Raw genomic sequence first — 13,340 nt, forward strand, 5'->3', positions numbered from 1 at the left:
CACATGTACGGCAAATGCGGCAGCGCCAAGGACGCGCGCCGCGTCTTCGATGAAATCCAAGAACCAAACGTCTTCTCCTGGACAATTCTCATGCAAGCGTATGCCGCAAATGGGCATCTGGAGCAGGTCGAGAATGCGTTCCACACAATGCCGGAGAGAGACACCGCCGCCTGGAATACGATGATCAAGGCATATGCCAGCAGAGGCCGCATTCGAGAAGCTAGAAGAATCTTCGATTTGATGCCCCACAAGAATGTCATCTCCTGGACTGCCATGCTTACTGCGCATGCCAACAGAGGGGAAATGGAGCAGGCGCAAGAGCTCTTTGACAAGATGCCCCACAAGAACACGGTGACGTGGAACGCACTCCTGACCGGGTATGCCACATCAGCCACTTGGACGAATGTGTGTGGATCTTTGCCGCAATGCCCGGCCGTGACGCCGTGTCCTGGAACGCGATGATCCTCGCCTTTGCACAGCAAGGCCAGCTGGATCGCGCAAAGTCCACCTTTGATGCCATGCCCAATCCGGATCTCATCTCCTACAGCATCCTCCTGGCAGCATTCGCGCAAAAGGCCCAGCTCCGGCGAGCGATCGAGCTGTTCAAGCTCATCCATCGCCCCAATCTCGTCTGCTGGACGTCGATGGTCACTGCCTACGCCCGCGCCGGAGATTTGCTCTCCGCAAGGAACATCTTCGACAAGATCCCTCAAAAAGATCCCGTGTGCTGGAATGTGATGATCAGCGCCTATGTGGAGGCTGGGAGCCTCCAAGCCGCGAGAGCGCTCCTCCACGAAATGCCCAACCCTAACGCAGTGACGTGGACGGCGATGCTCGTGGCGTACGGCAACGCCGGCCACCTCGAAGAGGCGCGAAACGCATTTGAAATGGTGACGGACGGGAACACGGTCACGTGGAACGCCATGATTAGTGCCTATGCCCGACACGGCCATCTGGACGAGGCCAAGATCTTGTTTGCGACATTGCCGGAGAGCGACAAGAATGTCGTGTCGTGGAACGCAATGCTCCAGGCTTATGCCGACAACCGCGAGCTTGATGGGGCGGAGCACATCTTCTGGGCGATGCCCGAGCATAACGTTGTGTCGTGGACGGCTATGGTGACTGCCAATGCCAAGTGTGGACGACTCGAGCAGGCCGACAGCGTCTTCGGTGCCATGCCGGAGAGAAGCCTCGTGTCGTGGAATGCGATGATGGAGAGCTACTCGGATTCCGCTGGCCAAGGCCCGAAAACCCTAGAGCTGTTTCGAGAGTTGGAGCTCGTCGGTCTGGAACCTAATGACTTGAGCTTCATGAGCCTTCTCAATGCTTGCAGCCATGGCGGATTGAGCGAGCAAGGCTTGAGCTACTTTGGCCGCTTGAAGGCTTCTTCGGCAGTGGAGGGCAGCAGCCTATCTCCGTCCCGGGAACACTACTGCTGCATAGTGGACATGCTGGGAAGATCCGGTCGTTTGAGAGATGCGGAAGAGCTCGTTGAGTCGATGCCATTCGAGCCGGGAGTCGTCGAGTGGGGATCACTTTTGGGAGCTTGCAAGACATACAGTGATGTTGATCGAGCTTCCAGGGCGGTCGAGAACATCGTTGAGCTCAATCCAGGAAATAGAGCTGCCAATTCGGCTCTGACACTGCTGTCTAACGTGTATGCTGCTGCTGGCAGGATCAGAGAGGCGGAGGCTGTTCAGACAAGACTGAGATCTAGAACACGAGTTAGATCAGATGGAAACAGTTGACAAAATAAAACTAACCTTTTGGTCATGCATTCCTGCTTCTTTTAGTTTGCCTCGCCTGACCGCCAGTTGTGGCCACCCTCTTGCTGGAAGACGCCTCCTTCGTGTCCGGACCATCTGTATTCTTTGTGGTATACTCGTTTAAGGTGGTCATTATCTGCTCTCCATACTTGGATGACTTGGTTTTGCCAATGATTTCGTCCAGCTTACCAATGTAATAACAAAAGCGTCAAAGTAGAATCAGCAAAATAGTTACCTCCGTGATTGATGTGGGGACGTGTGAGGACAGTCTCTTGATGTGCTGAGAAGAAAGCACAGCATAAGGAAAAATGCCACCGTCGGCAGCAGCCAGTGTCTGGCGAAGTGTATCAAGCATACGAGCCATGCCAGACTGCATGGCGCAATCGTCCAGAGTTGTCTTCACAGGTCCTCTCTTCTCACATTGTTCAAGGATGACCTTTCTTTTGCCTGCGGTCAAACAAATACCATGTTTCATGTCAAAAATATACATGAAGGAAGTTCACCTTGCAATATAAGTCTTGCTGCCGATCCTGCCTTTACGTAGGCATTTGTAGCATAAGCAGTATGTTGAAAGTCCTCTCGCTGTATATGAAAAGTTTGGGTCACACAGTTTACACAGAATAAAACTTGCCAATGTGCCATCTAGAATTAGTTGAAGAATGATCTGCTCTGCATCGTCCTTACTCATCTCCTTGTCACCTGTTTGGGATTGCAATATATGCCCGTAAACGCCGCTTATATGGTTACCTGCCTGTCGTAGCTGACTTCTCCACAGATCCACAAGCTGCAGCAACGTAGTTTTCTTGTCACTCTCCGCAACGTCCATTACAGACTGCACGAGGGACTTGCCGTACTCTGCAAAACATGCACGCGCCTTAATGCAACAGAAAATGTAAGTTCAAGGGCAAATGTACCCGTAACATCCTTCTCAACAACGTCGTTCTCAAATGCGCAAGTATCGCACATTCCTGAGTAGACACCTCTGGTATCAGCCTAAAAGCTTAATCAACAATCAAACCGTACCGTTGCACTCTTGTACTTGTTCGGCAAAATATTGAAAAAACGCCGCTCGCCGACACCTTTGTTTCGACTGCATCAAGGTCATCATTGTAGAATTTACAATCTCTTAAAAGAAACAGAAGAGCACCTGACAATAGCGAGCCATTGCGTAAAGATTCTGCAAGCCCGTATTTTCGGAGAACACCATGCAGCTCTACATAATTTGTACTGTCAGTTCCACAAGAGATGAATATAAAGAGCTTTTACTTGTCGAGGGACATCAGCTGGCCTGAAAAATAATACGCAGCGAGATGGAAGTCCATCACGGCCAGCACGTCCGCTCTCCTACTGGCCAAGCAGTGTTAGCAGTTTACAAGCAGGAAAATGGCGGAAAAACACCTGATAATACGTCTCCAAGGATTTACTCAGGGTATGGTGTATAACAAAACGCACTGCAAACACAAGGTCACATTCAGACCATAGAACAAAAACACCTAACCATCTGGTTTGTTGATTCCCATGCCAAAGGCCACCTGTATCTCATGTTTATTTCTTGAAAAAACTATAAAAGACCGATTTACCGTGCCAACAATCACTTGGAGCTGGTTGCTACTCCACCTGAACGAAAGTATCACGTCTGTTCTACTTATGCTTACGAGAATACCTTCGATGAACATTTGTTCGAAGACCAGAGTCCATGTCCGCATGATAATGAGCAGCAGATATTTGACGCTTCCGCAAAGCGTCAGCGACCTGTTTGATGCAGGGCACACGATTTTTGTTTGAAATCGTAAAGCCAAGTACCTGCTCACACTCTTTACGTGAGAAACAGTAAACGATTCCGGACTCATTGGATGGATAAGTCTCCTTTATAAACAATGCGATGTCTTCAATAACGTCGGCCGCAACCTGCTTTTTATCACGGACCTGGACAAAAGAAATCAAAATAGAAAACGAAAAAAACAAGAGATGCCGATCATCGCGCCTTACGAAACGAAATACCTCGTAGAAAAGGTTCGGACGATTGACGGAGCTTGTAAATCTCTCGCATGGCAGGATTTGCAGCATCTCCTGCAAATCTCTTTGAACACGCCCAGTTGCAGTGGCCTTTGCAAAATGTTCACCGGCCGAGACGATCGATTAAACAGAGAAAAATTCAGATGTAACTCACAGTTAACGCAATCATAGGTACTTTAGGAAACTGCTTCTTCAGAATCCCCAAGTTTTTATAATCCGGCCGAAAGTCGTGTCCCCATTGGCTGCAGCAATGTGCTTCCTGTAAGTAAATCTTACAAAGAGCTGAAAGGAATAGCATAAAAGGAAAACTCACATCGATAGCTACAAGAGAGAGACGTCCGGCCCGGTTACACTTTTCAAGCTTCGACATGAAACGTTTACTTTTCGCAATCTTCTCCGGAGTAACATATAGAATCCGCAAGTTTCCGTCGCCCTTCTCAAGAACTCTATAAATCTCCTTTTCTTCCTCCTTGGAGGTTGTCGAAGTCAGCATGGCGGCAGAGACTCCCAAAGCAGCCAGTCCCATGACCTGCATTACTGTCACTCAACGAAGCTCCAACGAAAGGAAGAAAAAAAAAGTACCTGGTCTTGAATAAGGGACAAAAGGGGACTAACAACAAGAGCAATTCCTGGCCGGAGAAGAGCTGGAAGCTGATAGCACAGACTCTTCCCTCCTCCTGCCGCCATAACAACGACCACATTCTTGTTACTCATCAGCGCGTTTACAATCTGCAAGGAGCAAGCAAGAACAAATCACACACACAAAAAAAAAAAAAAAGGAAACTGGAGAACGAGACCTCTCTCTGGTTCCGCCGGTAAGTGGAAATGCCAAAGACATTGAGTAGCAAGTTGGATGCCTCGTTATCCCACTCAAAGTTTCCAGACCAGTCCTGCTCAATGATTTGGATATCATCCTCCTCGGAAGCTCTGCAGCAGTCGATCAGCTGGCGAAGCTCCGCTTGCTCCTCAAGAAGACGCGCTTGGCGATCGCAGAGAACGGCAATCTGAGCTGTGAAAGCAAATAGATCACGCTCCTGGAGGACATTTTCCGTTTCCTACCTTGAACCTCCTGGAGCTCAGCATCAACGGCCTCCAGGCGCAGCGCAACCTCCTCCTCCGCCATGGTATGGAGCCCTAAAAGGGGGGAAGGGGTTTAGGGTTTAAGGCGATGGCGTCGGCGGCGGTAAAGAAGTTCGTTCCAATCCTGGACAAGGTGCTGCTGGAGAAGATCGATTTCAAGGACATAACATCCGCCGGCCTCTATCTCCCCGCGCGGCTGCGCTTGAGCAAGGTTGTTCTTTCTCCACTTGTGAGACTTGTCCCTCATGATTCTTGTCTGTGGTTCCATAGTGCGTTCCGGCGAGAGTGGTTGCCGTGGGCGGGGGCAAGGTGACGGAGACTGGGAAACGCATCCCAAACACTGTCAAGGTCGGGGACACGGTTCTCCTCCCGGATCATCCGGGCACCACCATTCGCCTCTACGACAGGGAGTAAGAACAAGTTCCATGAAAACATGGATTGATCTTTGAGCCATTGGCAGGTTTGAGCTGTACGAGGACGACGAGATCCTGGCGGTTGTCAAGGAGGACTTGTTCGCGGGCAATAGCTACTAGGTAGAGAAAGAGACTGGGAAGGATGCGTCTCAATCGCCCAGGAGAGATTGTTTTGGCTGGAAAGAAGGAAAGAAAAAAGGGGATACTTTAGCAGGAGCCCCGGAGCATTAACAAGTCGGTCGGTCGGTCGGTCGGGTCAGATCGCAAACAGGAAAGCTAAAGAAAAAACCAAACGGGTCCACAAACAAAGCCACTTTGGTGACACAGACTGCTCGCTCCAACGCAGTGACACCTCACAGTAACTTATCAGCTCGGCATCGATCAACAAGAGATCCCCGAGTTAAGCAAGTAACAGCTCTCTCCTCTTATACCTCCTGTCGGACACCCATTTTAGTTGTGCATTGCAAGGCACGACAAAGGCTCTCTCGAAGTCTTTTGCTTTGTAACAAGGCTGCGAATATCCACGCATCCACAAGCTGCCCGCTTCCAAAAATGAGCTTTTTCTCAGTCGCCCAAGTACGCATACGCGAGAAAGAAAGAGCCTCGCAGATTTATTTCCCATCCATTGCTTGCTTCCTGGGTGGCCTAGCTGCTTTTCTCGTTGGATCGGGATTCCCCAGCGCATTTCCACGCTTTTAGCCCAATTGTGAATGCTCTCCCCTCTCCTGGAGAGCGCGCTGTCCCATCACCAGATGAAAGACTCTGGAACATAAAAACGAGCTCATCAAGCGCCTCTCTTAACCTTAGTGCAATCTATATACTACTTGCATACTGTGACAGACAAGAGAGAGAGAGAGAGAGAGAGAGAGAGAGAGAGAGAGAGAGATAGCTAGCTAGCAAGCTCGAGAGCTCTTGTTCCAGCCTGCGTCAACGAAATGAAGAGCCTTCTGCTGCTGCTGCTTCTAGTGCTGCTGCTTCTCCACGAGTCTGAGTCTGCAAGTAAGTGTCAAAGAGGAAGAAACCGTCTCAAAGTTTTTGCTCACCCGCGTCTTGTTCTGTGTGATTCGTCCCAGCTGACAATCCCATCGGTGTCAACTATGGAACACGCGGGAACAACTTGCCTCCACCATCTCAAGTTGTGGAGCTCCTCAAAAACACCAACATTGGCAAGGTGAAGCTCTACGACGCGAATCCAGCCATCCTGCGGGCCTTCGCCGGAACCAGCTTTGACATCACTGTTGGCATCCCAAACGAGCAGATACCGTCGCTGGTTGATCAAGGAACAGCGCTGTCGTGGATGCGGCAGAACGTGGCGACGTACTTGCCGGATACCAGGATACGTGGGATTGCCGTCGGTAACGAGGTTCTCGCCGGAAAGAATTCCAACCAGCAGCTTGCGGCGCAGCTCGTTCCCGCCATGAACAGCCTCCAGTCGGCGCTCGTCACTCTCAAGCTCAACGATCTTATCAAGATCACAGCTCCCCAGTCCCTTGCAACTCTCAGCACTTCTTTTCCACCCTCGAGTGGGACGTTCCGGCCGGACCTCGCTCAGTCCGCGCTCGTTCCTCTCCTCACCTTCCTCCAGGCCACAAACTCCACCTTCATGGTGAATGCATATCCCTTCATGGCCTACCGCAGCAACCCCCGAGACGTCTCGCTTGCCTACTGCCTCTTCCTTCCAAATTCCGGTGTCACGGACCCGGGAACACAGTTCCTCTACAGCAACATGTTTGGAGCAATGCTGGACGCTGTCATCTCGGCCATGAAAAAGTTGCGCTTCCCGGACGTCCGCATTGGAGTGTCCGAGACGGGGTGGCCATCACTTGGAGACCCCAGTGAAGCCGAAGTGAGCTTGCGAAACGCCATGCTGTACAACAGGAACCTCGTGTTTTACATCAGCAGCAGTCCGGGAACTCCTCTCAGGCCCAAGCAGCAGATCGACACCTACATCTTCTCCCTTTACAACGAGAACTTGAAAGAAGGACCGGCGTCAGAGAGGAATTACGGACTGTTTCGGCCAGATGGTTCCACAGTCTATGACGTCGGAATTTTGAAGAGCGGCTCTGTCATCACTCCACCCAGTCCCTTTGTCTCTCCCAACCCCCCGACGCCAGTAACAATTCCCATCACACCGCCGCCGCCGCCATCTCGCCCTCCGTTTGCAACTCCACCATCACCTGTTACGACTCCAACTCCACCCTCTGTGGGAGCTCCCCCAGCTCCAGTAACTTATCCATCCCCAACTCCACCGTCTGTGGGAGCTCCGCCAGCTCCAGTAACTTATCCATCCCCAACTCCGCCGTCCGTGGGAGCTCCGCCAGCTCCAGTAACTTATCCATCCCCGATGACTCCGTCGTTTCCAAAACCTCCGCCATCTCCAGTCACCTTCCCAGCTCCAATGATCCCGCCCTCTCCAGTCATCGTCTATCCCGCTCCAATGACTCCGCCGACTCCACCATACTCTGGAACTCCATCGACGCCTTCGGGCGGGCACGGAGCGCCAGTGTGGTGCGTTGCAAAGCCAAACGCAGACGCCACCTCTCTTGCAGCTGCTCTTGGCTTTGCCTGCGGAGAAGGAGGGGCAGACTGCTTGGCCATCCAACCGGGAGGAGCCTGTTACTATCCCAACGATGTCACTTCGCACGCCTCATACGCCTTCAACAGTTACTACCAGAGGCACGGCCGAAACTACTGGAACTGTGACTTCAGGAACAATGCCGTTGTCGCCATCTCGGACCCCAGTAAGCAAGCTACCTCTATGAGTTTACTCTGTAATCAGCTAACCAAGCTTCCGCCCCGTCCTTGTCAAACTTCTTGTTGTCTCAGGTTACGGTGGCTGCAACTATCCAGCAAAGTAAGCAGTCGGATTTTGCGCATCTTCTCTCTGTACACTAGGGAGGTGGTTTCTCGTCATTTGTCGTTGATTCTTTAGCAAAGCACTGACGTTGTAGAAGAGTAAAGGAGTGCAGCTCTTTTCAGGAACATAATTTCATCCCAAGCGATTCCTGGACTTGGCTTGTTTTGTCAGTTATCAAATCTTCGATTCGACGGAATTTTCTCTCCATGCCATGGCTTCCACGCCAATCCACCCGAGATATTCCGAGTGTGGGTCTCTTAACTCGGATCTAAACCCATTCCTTTCTTGCAAACCGAATCTCCTCTGCAATGAGTGCCACCTCCACAATCTACCACCTTGCCATCATTGCCAGAGAATAAATAATTGCAGGCCAGGCAGCACAAGGACTCGCCCACTGATCTTGCAATGGGATGCATACTATCCAAACAGGCGGCACCTCAGAGCTCTCTGCCAGCTGAAAAAGCAGAAAGTCAGTACCGAGATGCGCAGGAAAAGATGGAAAATGCAAGCGCGGAGATAATCAATACCTGGGAGCTCATGGACGGTCTTGAGGGCGGGAGCGACTTGGAAGAAGTAGATCACATTCTCAAACCGATCGAGATCAGGAGGCTTTCCACCACCGAGAAAGTAAGCCATCCTTCTCCTCGTCTCACTTTCGTCTGCAGCAGCACACACTGCAGCTTCAAATCAGACCTGCAAATAATCGCAGTCCACATGCGATTTCAGACCACTGGAGAGTGGATCGAAGAAATGCAGAAAGGGGTGGACGTCAGCTTACCAGTAAGTGCCTAGTACGTAGCCATCTGCATGAACTTGTTTCACCTCGGCGATCGGATCAAGGAAAATCTTTTTTGCTGTTCTCGCGCAAAAACGTCGAGATTTGCCTCAAAAGCTGCTCCGTCTCACGAGTTGGCTCAACTCCAGCACTGAGCATTCGTCCAGGAAAGTTGTCAACACCAGCTCCGCCTTTCGCATATACCCTGACAAGGGAGTGGAAAACCGCGGCACTCAAGGGAAAGCCATCTTCCATCCACTTCTTGACAAGACGTTCACTGGCCTGCACGTCTCCTGTTCCAACGAAAAACTCCAGCATTACCGCTAGTGTTTCTGAAGAAGGACGCGGCCACTCCAGTTTCCCGAAAGCCGATCTTAGGCTCTCGAATGCAAGCGTAGCTCGGCTCACATCGCCAGCCTTCAGGTAGACCTTGATGAGAAGATGATAAGTGACCGTGCTCAGAAGACATCTGACACCCTTCATACGTTCCACTAAAGCAACGGCTCGAATCACATCACCCTGCTCCACGAGGACAGCGAGAAAGGCATTGTGTAGCCTCGGATTGCAGCTGTTGCATCCTACTCGCATATACATATCCTCGGCTTCGTCCATCTTTCCCACTCTACCAAACGCTTCAATGCCAAAGATGAAGTCCTCCACGGTAGTACTTGCAGAGCGCTCTATTGAATGCCAAATCCTGTCAACTGCATCCCTGTCTCCTAGTTTCCCAAACATGGCCAGCATCCTCCTTCGTATAGAATTCGAGTACTTGAATTCACCTGACTTGAGTGACTTTTCCAACCTCTGTAAGACCCGTTCCGACTTGTGGCGCAGTCCACTCCTGAGATAAATCCCAGCCACCGCCAAGCACCCCACTGCATCGAGTTTCAAACCTCTGCCTTCCATCTCGGCTAGAACGTCTTCCACAGCAACCATGTCACCTCCAAAGCTGTCACGAGCAGCCAGCAGAATCGTATAGAAAGAGCGATCGAGTGCCAACCCGGAGCCCTTGATCTCCGTCACCATACGCTCAAACCTCATTTCCATGCCCCGGAGCTTGTAAAACGAGAGCATGAGATGGTAAGGTTGCAAGCTTTTGATCCCAATGCCTCTCAGCTCTTGCATTGTCTTCTCCGCGTCCTCCAGCATGTCCCTCTTGTAGTACATTTCGAGAAGAATGCAGTAGGCGTCCTCACCCCTCCACTGCTTTGGAAGCCTCCGAAAGAGTAGAAGTGTCCTCGTTACGTGGTGACAACGCGAGCAAAGGTCGAGGCGCTGGAGAGTTTCGTGGTAGCCGAATGGGATCACTTTCTCGTTTGCAACCCAGTCCACAGCCTAGAAAACAACCTTACTTCTCTTCTCGAAAACAAGCGAAGTAAAGCTTACCATGAGAGCTTGAAGATAGCGCTTCCTGGAGCGAAGCCTCCGCACTACACGATCCAGGCCACAGCTGGTCACACTATTTCCTTCCCGGATCCATTGCTTGATTGCCGGCACCACTCTGTTTACCTGGTGCCTCTCGAGATCCATCAGCCTTTCCTCCAGCTGATAGCATTTGCCAGGCCCTGCCGCTTCTCCATTGCCGATCGCGTGCCCGATCATCGGCGGTGGCATTCTTGACAGCGCCATTGCAATCGCCATCTCGCATGAGCCCTACAATATCGACATAAACCCTGGGGAGGAGCACTTCTCTCTTTTTAGGGTTCTTCTTCGCTTCCAATGGCGCAGGCACTGGAGGCTGCCGTGAGCCGGCTGGAGGCTGCGGTGGGGCGCTTGGAGGCGCTAGAATCCCGCCTTGCTGCTGGAGGTGGCGGTGTCAAGTCCGAGCGATTCCCCGATGCAGCAAATCTGGAGCTGGAATCGGCGGGAGCACCCTCGGTGGCTGCATTTGAGGAGCTTGTATCGGCAAGCGTTGGCAGGGTGATGGCAGCTGCGGAGAAGATTGGAGGCCAGGTCTTGGAAGCTAGCAAGCTGATCAAGGAGGCATTTGAGGAAGAGAGGAAAATCGTGCGAGCGATCTCCCAATGCAAGGTATGCTGGGAAAAAAATTCCACTGACTTAGATCTAGATCTGAGTTAAAACCTTTACGTACTTTGGTAGGAACCGAGCATGGAGGAGCTCCAAAAGCTAGTTCATCCGTTAGCTTTGCTGTTGATGAAGGCGCATTCTCTAACGGAAGGAAGGAGGACGGATGCCTTCAACAATATCAAAGTTATAGCGGAAAGCTTGCAATCTCTCTCATGGGTCGTCTACACCAAACAATCGGGTAAAGTTCGTCACTCTCGAAATCGACTGGACTTCTTATCTGTGTTGTTATCTATCCAGGCATGCCCAAGCCCATAAGTCAAGTGGAGGAAAGCTGGCAGTCGGCCGAGTTCTACAACAATAAGGCATGTAAGGCCTGGTTGGAGTTTCTCCCCGTAACTTTGCGCATTTGCATTCATTACAGGTTCTCATTGAATTCCGAGCGAAGAATCCAGACCAAGCGGAGTGGGCTAAGGCCATAAAAGAGCTTTTCTTCCCCGGATTGAGAGATTACGTCAAGCAGTTTCATGCGACTGGGCCATCTTGGAATCCCAAAGGCGTTGAGGTGAAGCAGTATCTGGAAGGTCCAGCCCCTCCGAAAGTACCAAAAGCGCCCTCGCCGCCGGGTCCTCCACCGCCTCCAGGCCCTCCACCTCTCCCCACTGCAGCCGCTCCAGTGCCTGCAGCGGCTGGTGCCTCCAAACCGTCCATGAGCGCAGTATTTAAGGACATCAACAAGGGTGGATCAGTGACGTCAGGTAAGCTTTGCTTGGCTCCTTTGGTCTTATCTGGAAGCTCACGTGACTGGTGTGCCTGTGGTTTTCAGGATTAAGGAAAGTGACCGATGACATGAAGACGAAGAACAGAGCTGAGAGACCGGGCTTTGTCCAGGCATCTGAGAAAACGTCAAACGTTGCTGTCACTCAGCCGAAGGCGTCTACTCCCGTATTTGAACTGCAACTTGATCGAAAGTGAGCAGTGTCCTTTCCGTGATATTTGTGCTAACGAACGCAATATTTGTGCTGACAGATGGGTGGTAGAGAACCAGACGAACAACAAGGAGATTATAATAAGCGAGTGCAATCCAAGGCAGTCCGTGTACATATTTGGCTGCAAGGGCTCAGTCATTCAGATTCGAGGTAAAGTTTTACGAGAGAGATATTTGTGCTGGAATCCATTGCGCAGGGAAAGTCAATAACGTGACATTTGACAAGTGCTCTAAGACGGGCCTGGTGTTCAAGGTGAAAATGACGCGCCCTGTTTGATTCATTCCGAGCATGTGAAGTGTCTTTCCAGGACGTTGTTGCCGCTTGCGAGGTTGTGAACTGTACGAGCGTTGAGGTCCAATGCCAGGTGGGACTTAAGCTGTTGCCAGCCAGCCTTGGCCTCATCCAGTGCTTTGCAGGGAATGGCACCAACTATCGCAGTGGACAACACGAACGGATGTCAGCTCTACTTGAGTAGAGAGTCTCTAAAGGCGTCTATCACCACCGCCAAATCCAGCGAGATCAACGTCCTCGTACCTGGTTCTACTGCCGAGGACGACTATGTAAGACTGCGTGTTTTTGCTGGCACAGGCTAAATCGGTTTGCAATCTTTTCGTGTCAGGTGGAGCACGCTCTGCCAGAGCAATTTGTCAATGTGTATGAAGACGGTCGCTTTGTGACGACGCCAGTGGCTCACTCTGGAGGCTGACGGAGGCTGAAGTTCTCATCGCTCCTCGTGGATGGAAGCAGCCACGGAAGAATAAAGAATGAGATTGCAGCAGAAAACTGTGAGTGGATGAATTTGGATTGCGGTTAACTGTCCCTGCACTACATTCATAGGTATAATGAGATCCAGGCAAGGCTGCTGTTGCTCGTCACCTTTTCCTTTTTTTTCTTTTCTTTTCTTCTCTCTTTGCGTAGGCATCTTTGTTTGTCGCGTTGCCCTGGGGCCCCCACACAAGGACAATCTCTCAGGGCTGGCTGTAGAAAATGCTCTATCGGCTGTATTGCAGAAGCTGGCTGCGAAATACTAAAGCTTTGGTCTAAAGCTTCTTGCTACTTGCCTAGCCTGATATTTTTTATATGCCTGGTGTTTTTAAACCGAGTGGAGGAGGGAGGAGGAGCATTGAATCCTTCATACCAACTTCTTGTGCCTAAGATTACACGGGCCACAGAGCTTGTGCTGCCGCTCGCTGCTCGCATCCCAATCGCACAGCATCCAGCCAGTCTCCAGGTGTAGCTGTTGCGGTTGCAACAGAGTTATGGCTGTTCGAAGACGATAAAAGAGTGGTGCATGGAGGGAAGGGAGAAAAGATGAAAACGAGAGGAGGGGGAGGTCAGGTCTACTTGTTTGTGATCTCTTCGGATCGCCGGCAGTGCTGCGACGAGACGAGGACGTTTCTGTGCTCATCCTGGCAGTCG

At 51.2% G+C, this 13,340-nt stretch overlaps 6 protein-coding genes across 14 annotated transcripts; 4 read left to right on the top strand and 2 right to left on the bottom strand.

Annotated features, from left to right (window-relative positions):
• Nucleotides 1-425: 425 nt before the first annotated feature.
• Nucleotides 426-1,748, top strand: LOC9648650 (pentatricopeptide repeat-containing protein At4g02750). The gene has a single exon (XM_024681197.1). It carries the CDS (start codon nucleotides 426-428, stop codon nucleotides 1,746-1,748), a length of 1,323 nt encoding a protein of 440 aa, XP_024536965.1.
• On the bottom strand, nucleotides 897-4,923 carry LOC9648651 (mediator of RNA polymerase II transcription subunit 34). 5 transcript variants are annotated; one of them, XM_024681252.1, is made up of 21 exons: nucleotides 4,842-4,923; nucleotides 4,580-4,791; nucleotides 4,365-4,511; nucleotides 4,096-4,311; nucleotides 3,937-4,041; nucleotides 3,768-3,872; nucleotides 3,570-3,692; nucleotides 3,430-3,518; nucleotides 3,347-3,383; nucleotides 3,265-3,298; nucleotides 3,165-3,217; nucleotides 3,033-3,110; nucleotides 2,914-2,979; nucleotides 2,790-2,856; nucleotides 2,681-2,734; nucleotides 2,514-2,621; nucleotides 2,398-2,465; nucleotides 2,270-2,348; nucleotides 2,002-2,213; nucleotides 1,764-1,950; nucleotides 897-1,713 (listed from the first exon to the last, which is right to left on the bottom strand). In XM_024681252.1, exons 1-20 carry the CDS (start codon nucleotides 4,903-4,905, stop codon nucleotides 1,771-1,773), a joined length of 2,097 nt encoding a protein of 698 aa, XP_024537020.1. In that variant the 5' UTR covers nucleotides 4,906-4,923; the 3' UTR covers nucleotides 897-1,713; nucleotides 1,764-1,770. The 5 variants fall into 5 exon arrangements, with proteins under 5 accessions (XP_024537020.1, XP_024537018.1, XP_024537016.1 ...); XM_024681250.1 differs by having other exon boundaries at nucleotides 2,398-2,621; XM_024681248.1 differs by having other exon boundaries at nucleotides 3,570-3,872.
• On the top strand, nucleotides 4,916-5,687 carry LOC9648994 (10 kDa heat shock protein, mitochondrial). Its single transcript, XM_024681256.1, has 3 exons — nucleotides 4,916-5,073; nucleotides 5,133-5,272; nucleotides 5,323-5,687. The coding sequence occupies exons 1-3, from the start codon at nucleotides 4,951-4,953 to the stop codon at nucleotides 5,393-5,395; spliced, it is 336 nt and encodes a 111-aa protein (XP_024537024.1). The 5' UTR covers nucleotides 4,916-4,950; the 3' UTR covers nucleotides 5,396-5,687.
• Nucleotides 5,688-5,887: 200 nt separating this feature from the next.
• LOC9648653 (glucan endo-1,3-beta-glucosidase 7) lies at nucleotides 5,888-8,285 on the top strand. 2 transcript variants are annotated; one of them, XM_002976282.2, is made up of 3 exons: nucleotides 5,888-6,274; nucleotides 6,349-8,016; nucleotides 8,102-8,285. In XM_002976282.2, exons 1-3 carry the CDS (start codon nucleotides 6,211-6,213, stop codon nucleotides 8,131-8,133), a joined length of 1,764 nt encoding a protein of 587 aa, XP_002976328.2. In that variant the 5' UTR covers nucleotides 5,888-6,210; the 3' UTR covers nucleotides 8,134-8,285. The 2 variants fall into 2 exon arrangements, with proteins under 2 accessions (XP_002976328.2, XP_024537021.1); XM_024681253.1 differs by having other exon boundaries at nucleotides 6,349-8,285.
• On the bottom strand, nucleotides 8,248-10,553 carry LOC9648654 (pentatricopeptide repeat-containing protein At1g80270, mitochondrial). Of its 3 annotated transcripts, none has more exons than XM_024681255.1 (4): nucleotides 10,294-10,553; nucleotides 8,911-10,242; nucleotides 8,660-8,806; nucleotides 8,248-8,586 (listed from the first exon to the last, which is right to left on the bottom strand). In XM_024681255.1, the coding sequence occupies exons 1-2, from the start codon at nucleotides 10,546-10,548 to the stop codon at nucleotides 8,968-8,970; spliced, it is 1,530 nt and encodes a 509-aa protein (XP_024537023.1). In that variant the 5' UTR covers nucleotides 10,549-10,553; the 3' UTR covers nucleotides 8,248-8,586; nucleotides 8,660-8,806; nucleotides 8,911-8,967. The 3 variants fall into 3 exon arrangements, with proteins under 3 accessions (XP_024537023.1, XP_024537022.1, XP_002976459.1); XM_024681254.1 differs by having other exon boundaries at nucleotides 8,660-8,825; XM_002976413.2 differs by having other exon boundaries at nucleotides 8,660-10,242.
• Nucleotides 10,554-10,593: 40 nt separating this feature from the next.
• Nucleotides 10,594-12,977, top strand: LOC9648995 (cyclase-associated protein 1). Of its 2 annotated transcripts, XR_002993069.1 has the most exons (11): nucleotides 10,594-10,938; nucleotides 11,008-11,173; nucleotides 11,233-11,297; nucleotides 11,357-11,690; nucleotides 11,759-11,903; nucleotides 11,962-12,071; nucleotides 12,118-12,173; nucleotides 12,229-12,285; nucleotides 12,338-12,481; nucleotides 12,541-12,706; nucleotides 12,759-12,977. XR_002993069.1 is itself a non-coding variant. In XM_024681214.1 (10 exons), the coding sequence occupies exons 1-10, from the start codon at nucleotides 10,627-10,629 to the stop codon at nucleotides 12,625-12,627; spliced, it is 1,476 nt and encodes a 491-aa protein (XP_024536982.1). In that variant the 5' UTR covers nucleotides 10,594-10,626; the 3' UTR covers nucleotides 12,628-12,977. The 2 variants fall into 2 exon arrangements, 1 of the variants encoding a protein (XP_024536982.1); XM_024681214.1 differs by having other exon boundaries at nucleotides 12,541-12,977.
• Nucleotides 12,978-13,340: the final 363 nt, after the last annotated feature.

The sequence above is a fragment of the Selaginella moellendorffii genome, unplaced genomic scaffold (assembly GCF_000143415.4).
Source record: "Selaginella moellendorffii unplaced genomic scaffold, v1.0 SELMOscaffold_30, whole genome shotgun sequence".
NCBI lineage: Eukaryota > Viridiplantae > Streptophyta > Lycopodiopsida > Selaginellales > Selaginellaceae > Selaginella > Selaginella moellendorffii.

What these genes read in the sequence shown, in the direction of transcription:
- LOC9648995 (XM_024681214.1), top strand. Translation starts at nt 10,627, where the DNA reads ATGGCGCAGGCACTGGAGGCTGCCGTGAGCCGGCTGGAGGCTGCGGTG. An exon ending in GGGTGGATCAGTGACGTCAG is followed by an intron (nt 11,691 to 11,758) that starts GTAAGCTTTGCT and finishes TGTGGTTTTCAG; the next exon opens with GATTAAGGAAAGTGACCGAT. An exon ending in GAACTGCAACTTGATCGAAA is followed by an intron (nt 11,904 to 11,961) that starts GTGAGCAGTGTC and finishes TTGTGCTGACAG; the next exon opens with ATGGGTGGTAGAGAACCAGA.
- LOC9648653 (XM_024681253.1), top strand. Translation starts at nt 6,211, where the DNA reads ATGAAGAGCCTTCTGCTGCTGCTGCTTCTAGTGCTGCTGCTTCTCCAC. An exon ending in CCACGAGTCTGAGTCTGCAA is followed by an intron (nt 6,275 to 6,348) that starts GTAAGTGTCAAA and finishes GATTCGTCCCAG; the next exon opens with CTGACAATCCCATCGGTGTC.
- LOC9648654 (XM_024681255.1), bottom strand. Translation starts at nt 10,548, where the DNA reads ATGGCGATTGCAATGGCGCTGTCAAGAATGCCACCGCCGATGATCGGG. An exon ending in GCTATCTTCAAGCTCTCATG is followed by an intron (nt 10,243 to 10,293) that starts GTAAGCTTTACT and finishes GTTGTTTTCTAG; the next exon opens with GCTGTGGACTGGGTTGCAAA.
- LOC9648650 (XM_024681197.1), top strand. Translation starts at nt 426, where the DNA reads ATGCCCGGCCGTGACGCCGTGTCCTGGAACGCGATGATCCTCGCCTTT.
- LOC9648994 (XM_024681256.1), top strand. Translation starts at nt 4,951, where the DNA reads ATGGCGTCGGCGGCGGTAAAGAAGTTCGTTCCAATCCTGGACAAGGTG. An exon ending in CGCGGCTGCGCTTGAGCAAG is followed by an intron (nt 5,074 to 5,132) that starts GTTGTTCTTTCT and finishes GTGGTTCCATAG; the next exon opens with TGCGTTCCGGCGAGAGTGGT. An exon ending in ATTCGCCTCTACGACAGGGA is followed by an intron (nt 5,273 to 5,322) that starts GTAAGAACAAGT and finishes AGCCATTGGCAG; the next exon opens with GTTTGAGCTGTACGAGGACG.
- LOC9648651 (XM_024681248.1), bottom strand. Translation starts at nt 4,905, where the DNA reads ATGGCGGAGGAGGAGGTTGCGCTGCGCCTGGAGGCCGTTGATGCTGAG. An exon ending in TGAGCTCCAGGAGGTTCAAG is followed by an intron (nt 4,792 to 4,841) that starts GTAGGAAACGGA and finishes TTGCTTTCACAG; the next exon opens with CTCAGATTGCCGTTCTCTGC. An exon ending in AAGTCAGCTACGACAGGCAG is followed by an intron (nt 2,466 to 2,513) that starts GTAACCATATAA and finishes AATCCCAAACAG; the next exon opens with GTGACAAGGAGATGAGTAAG.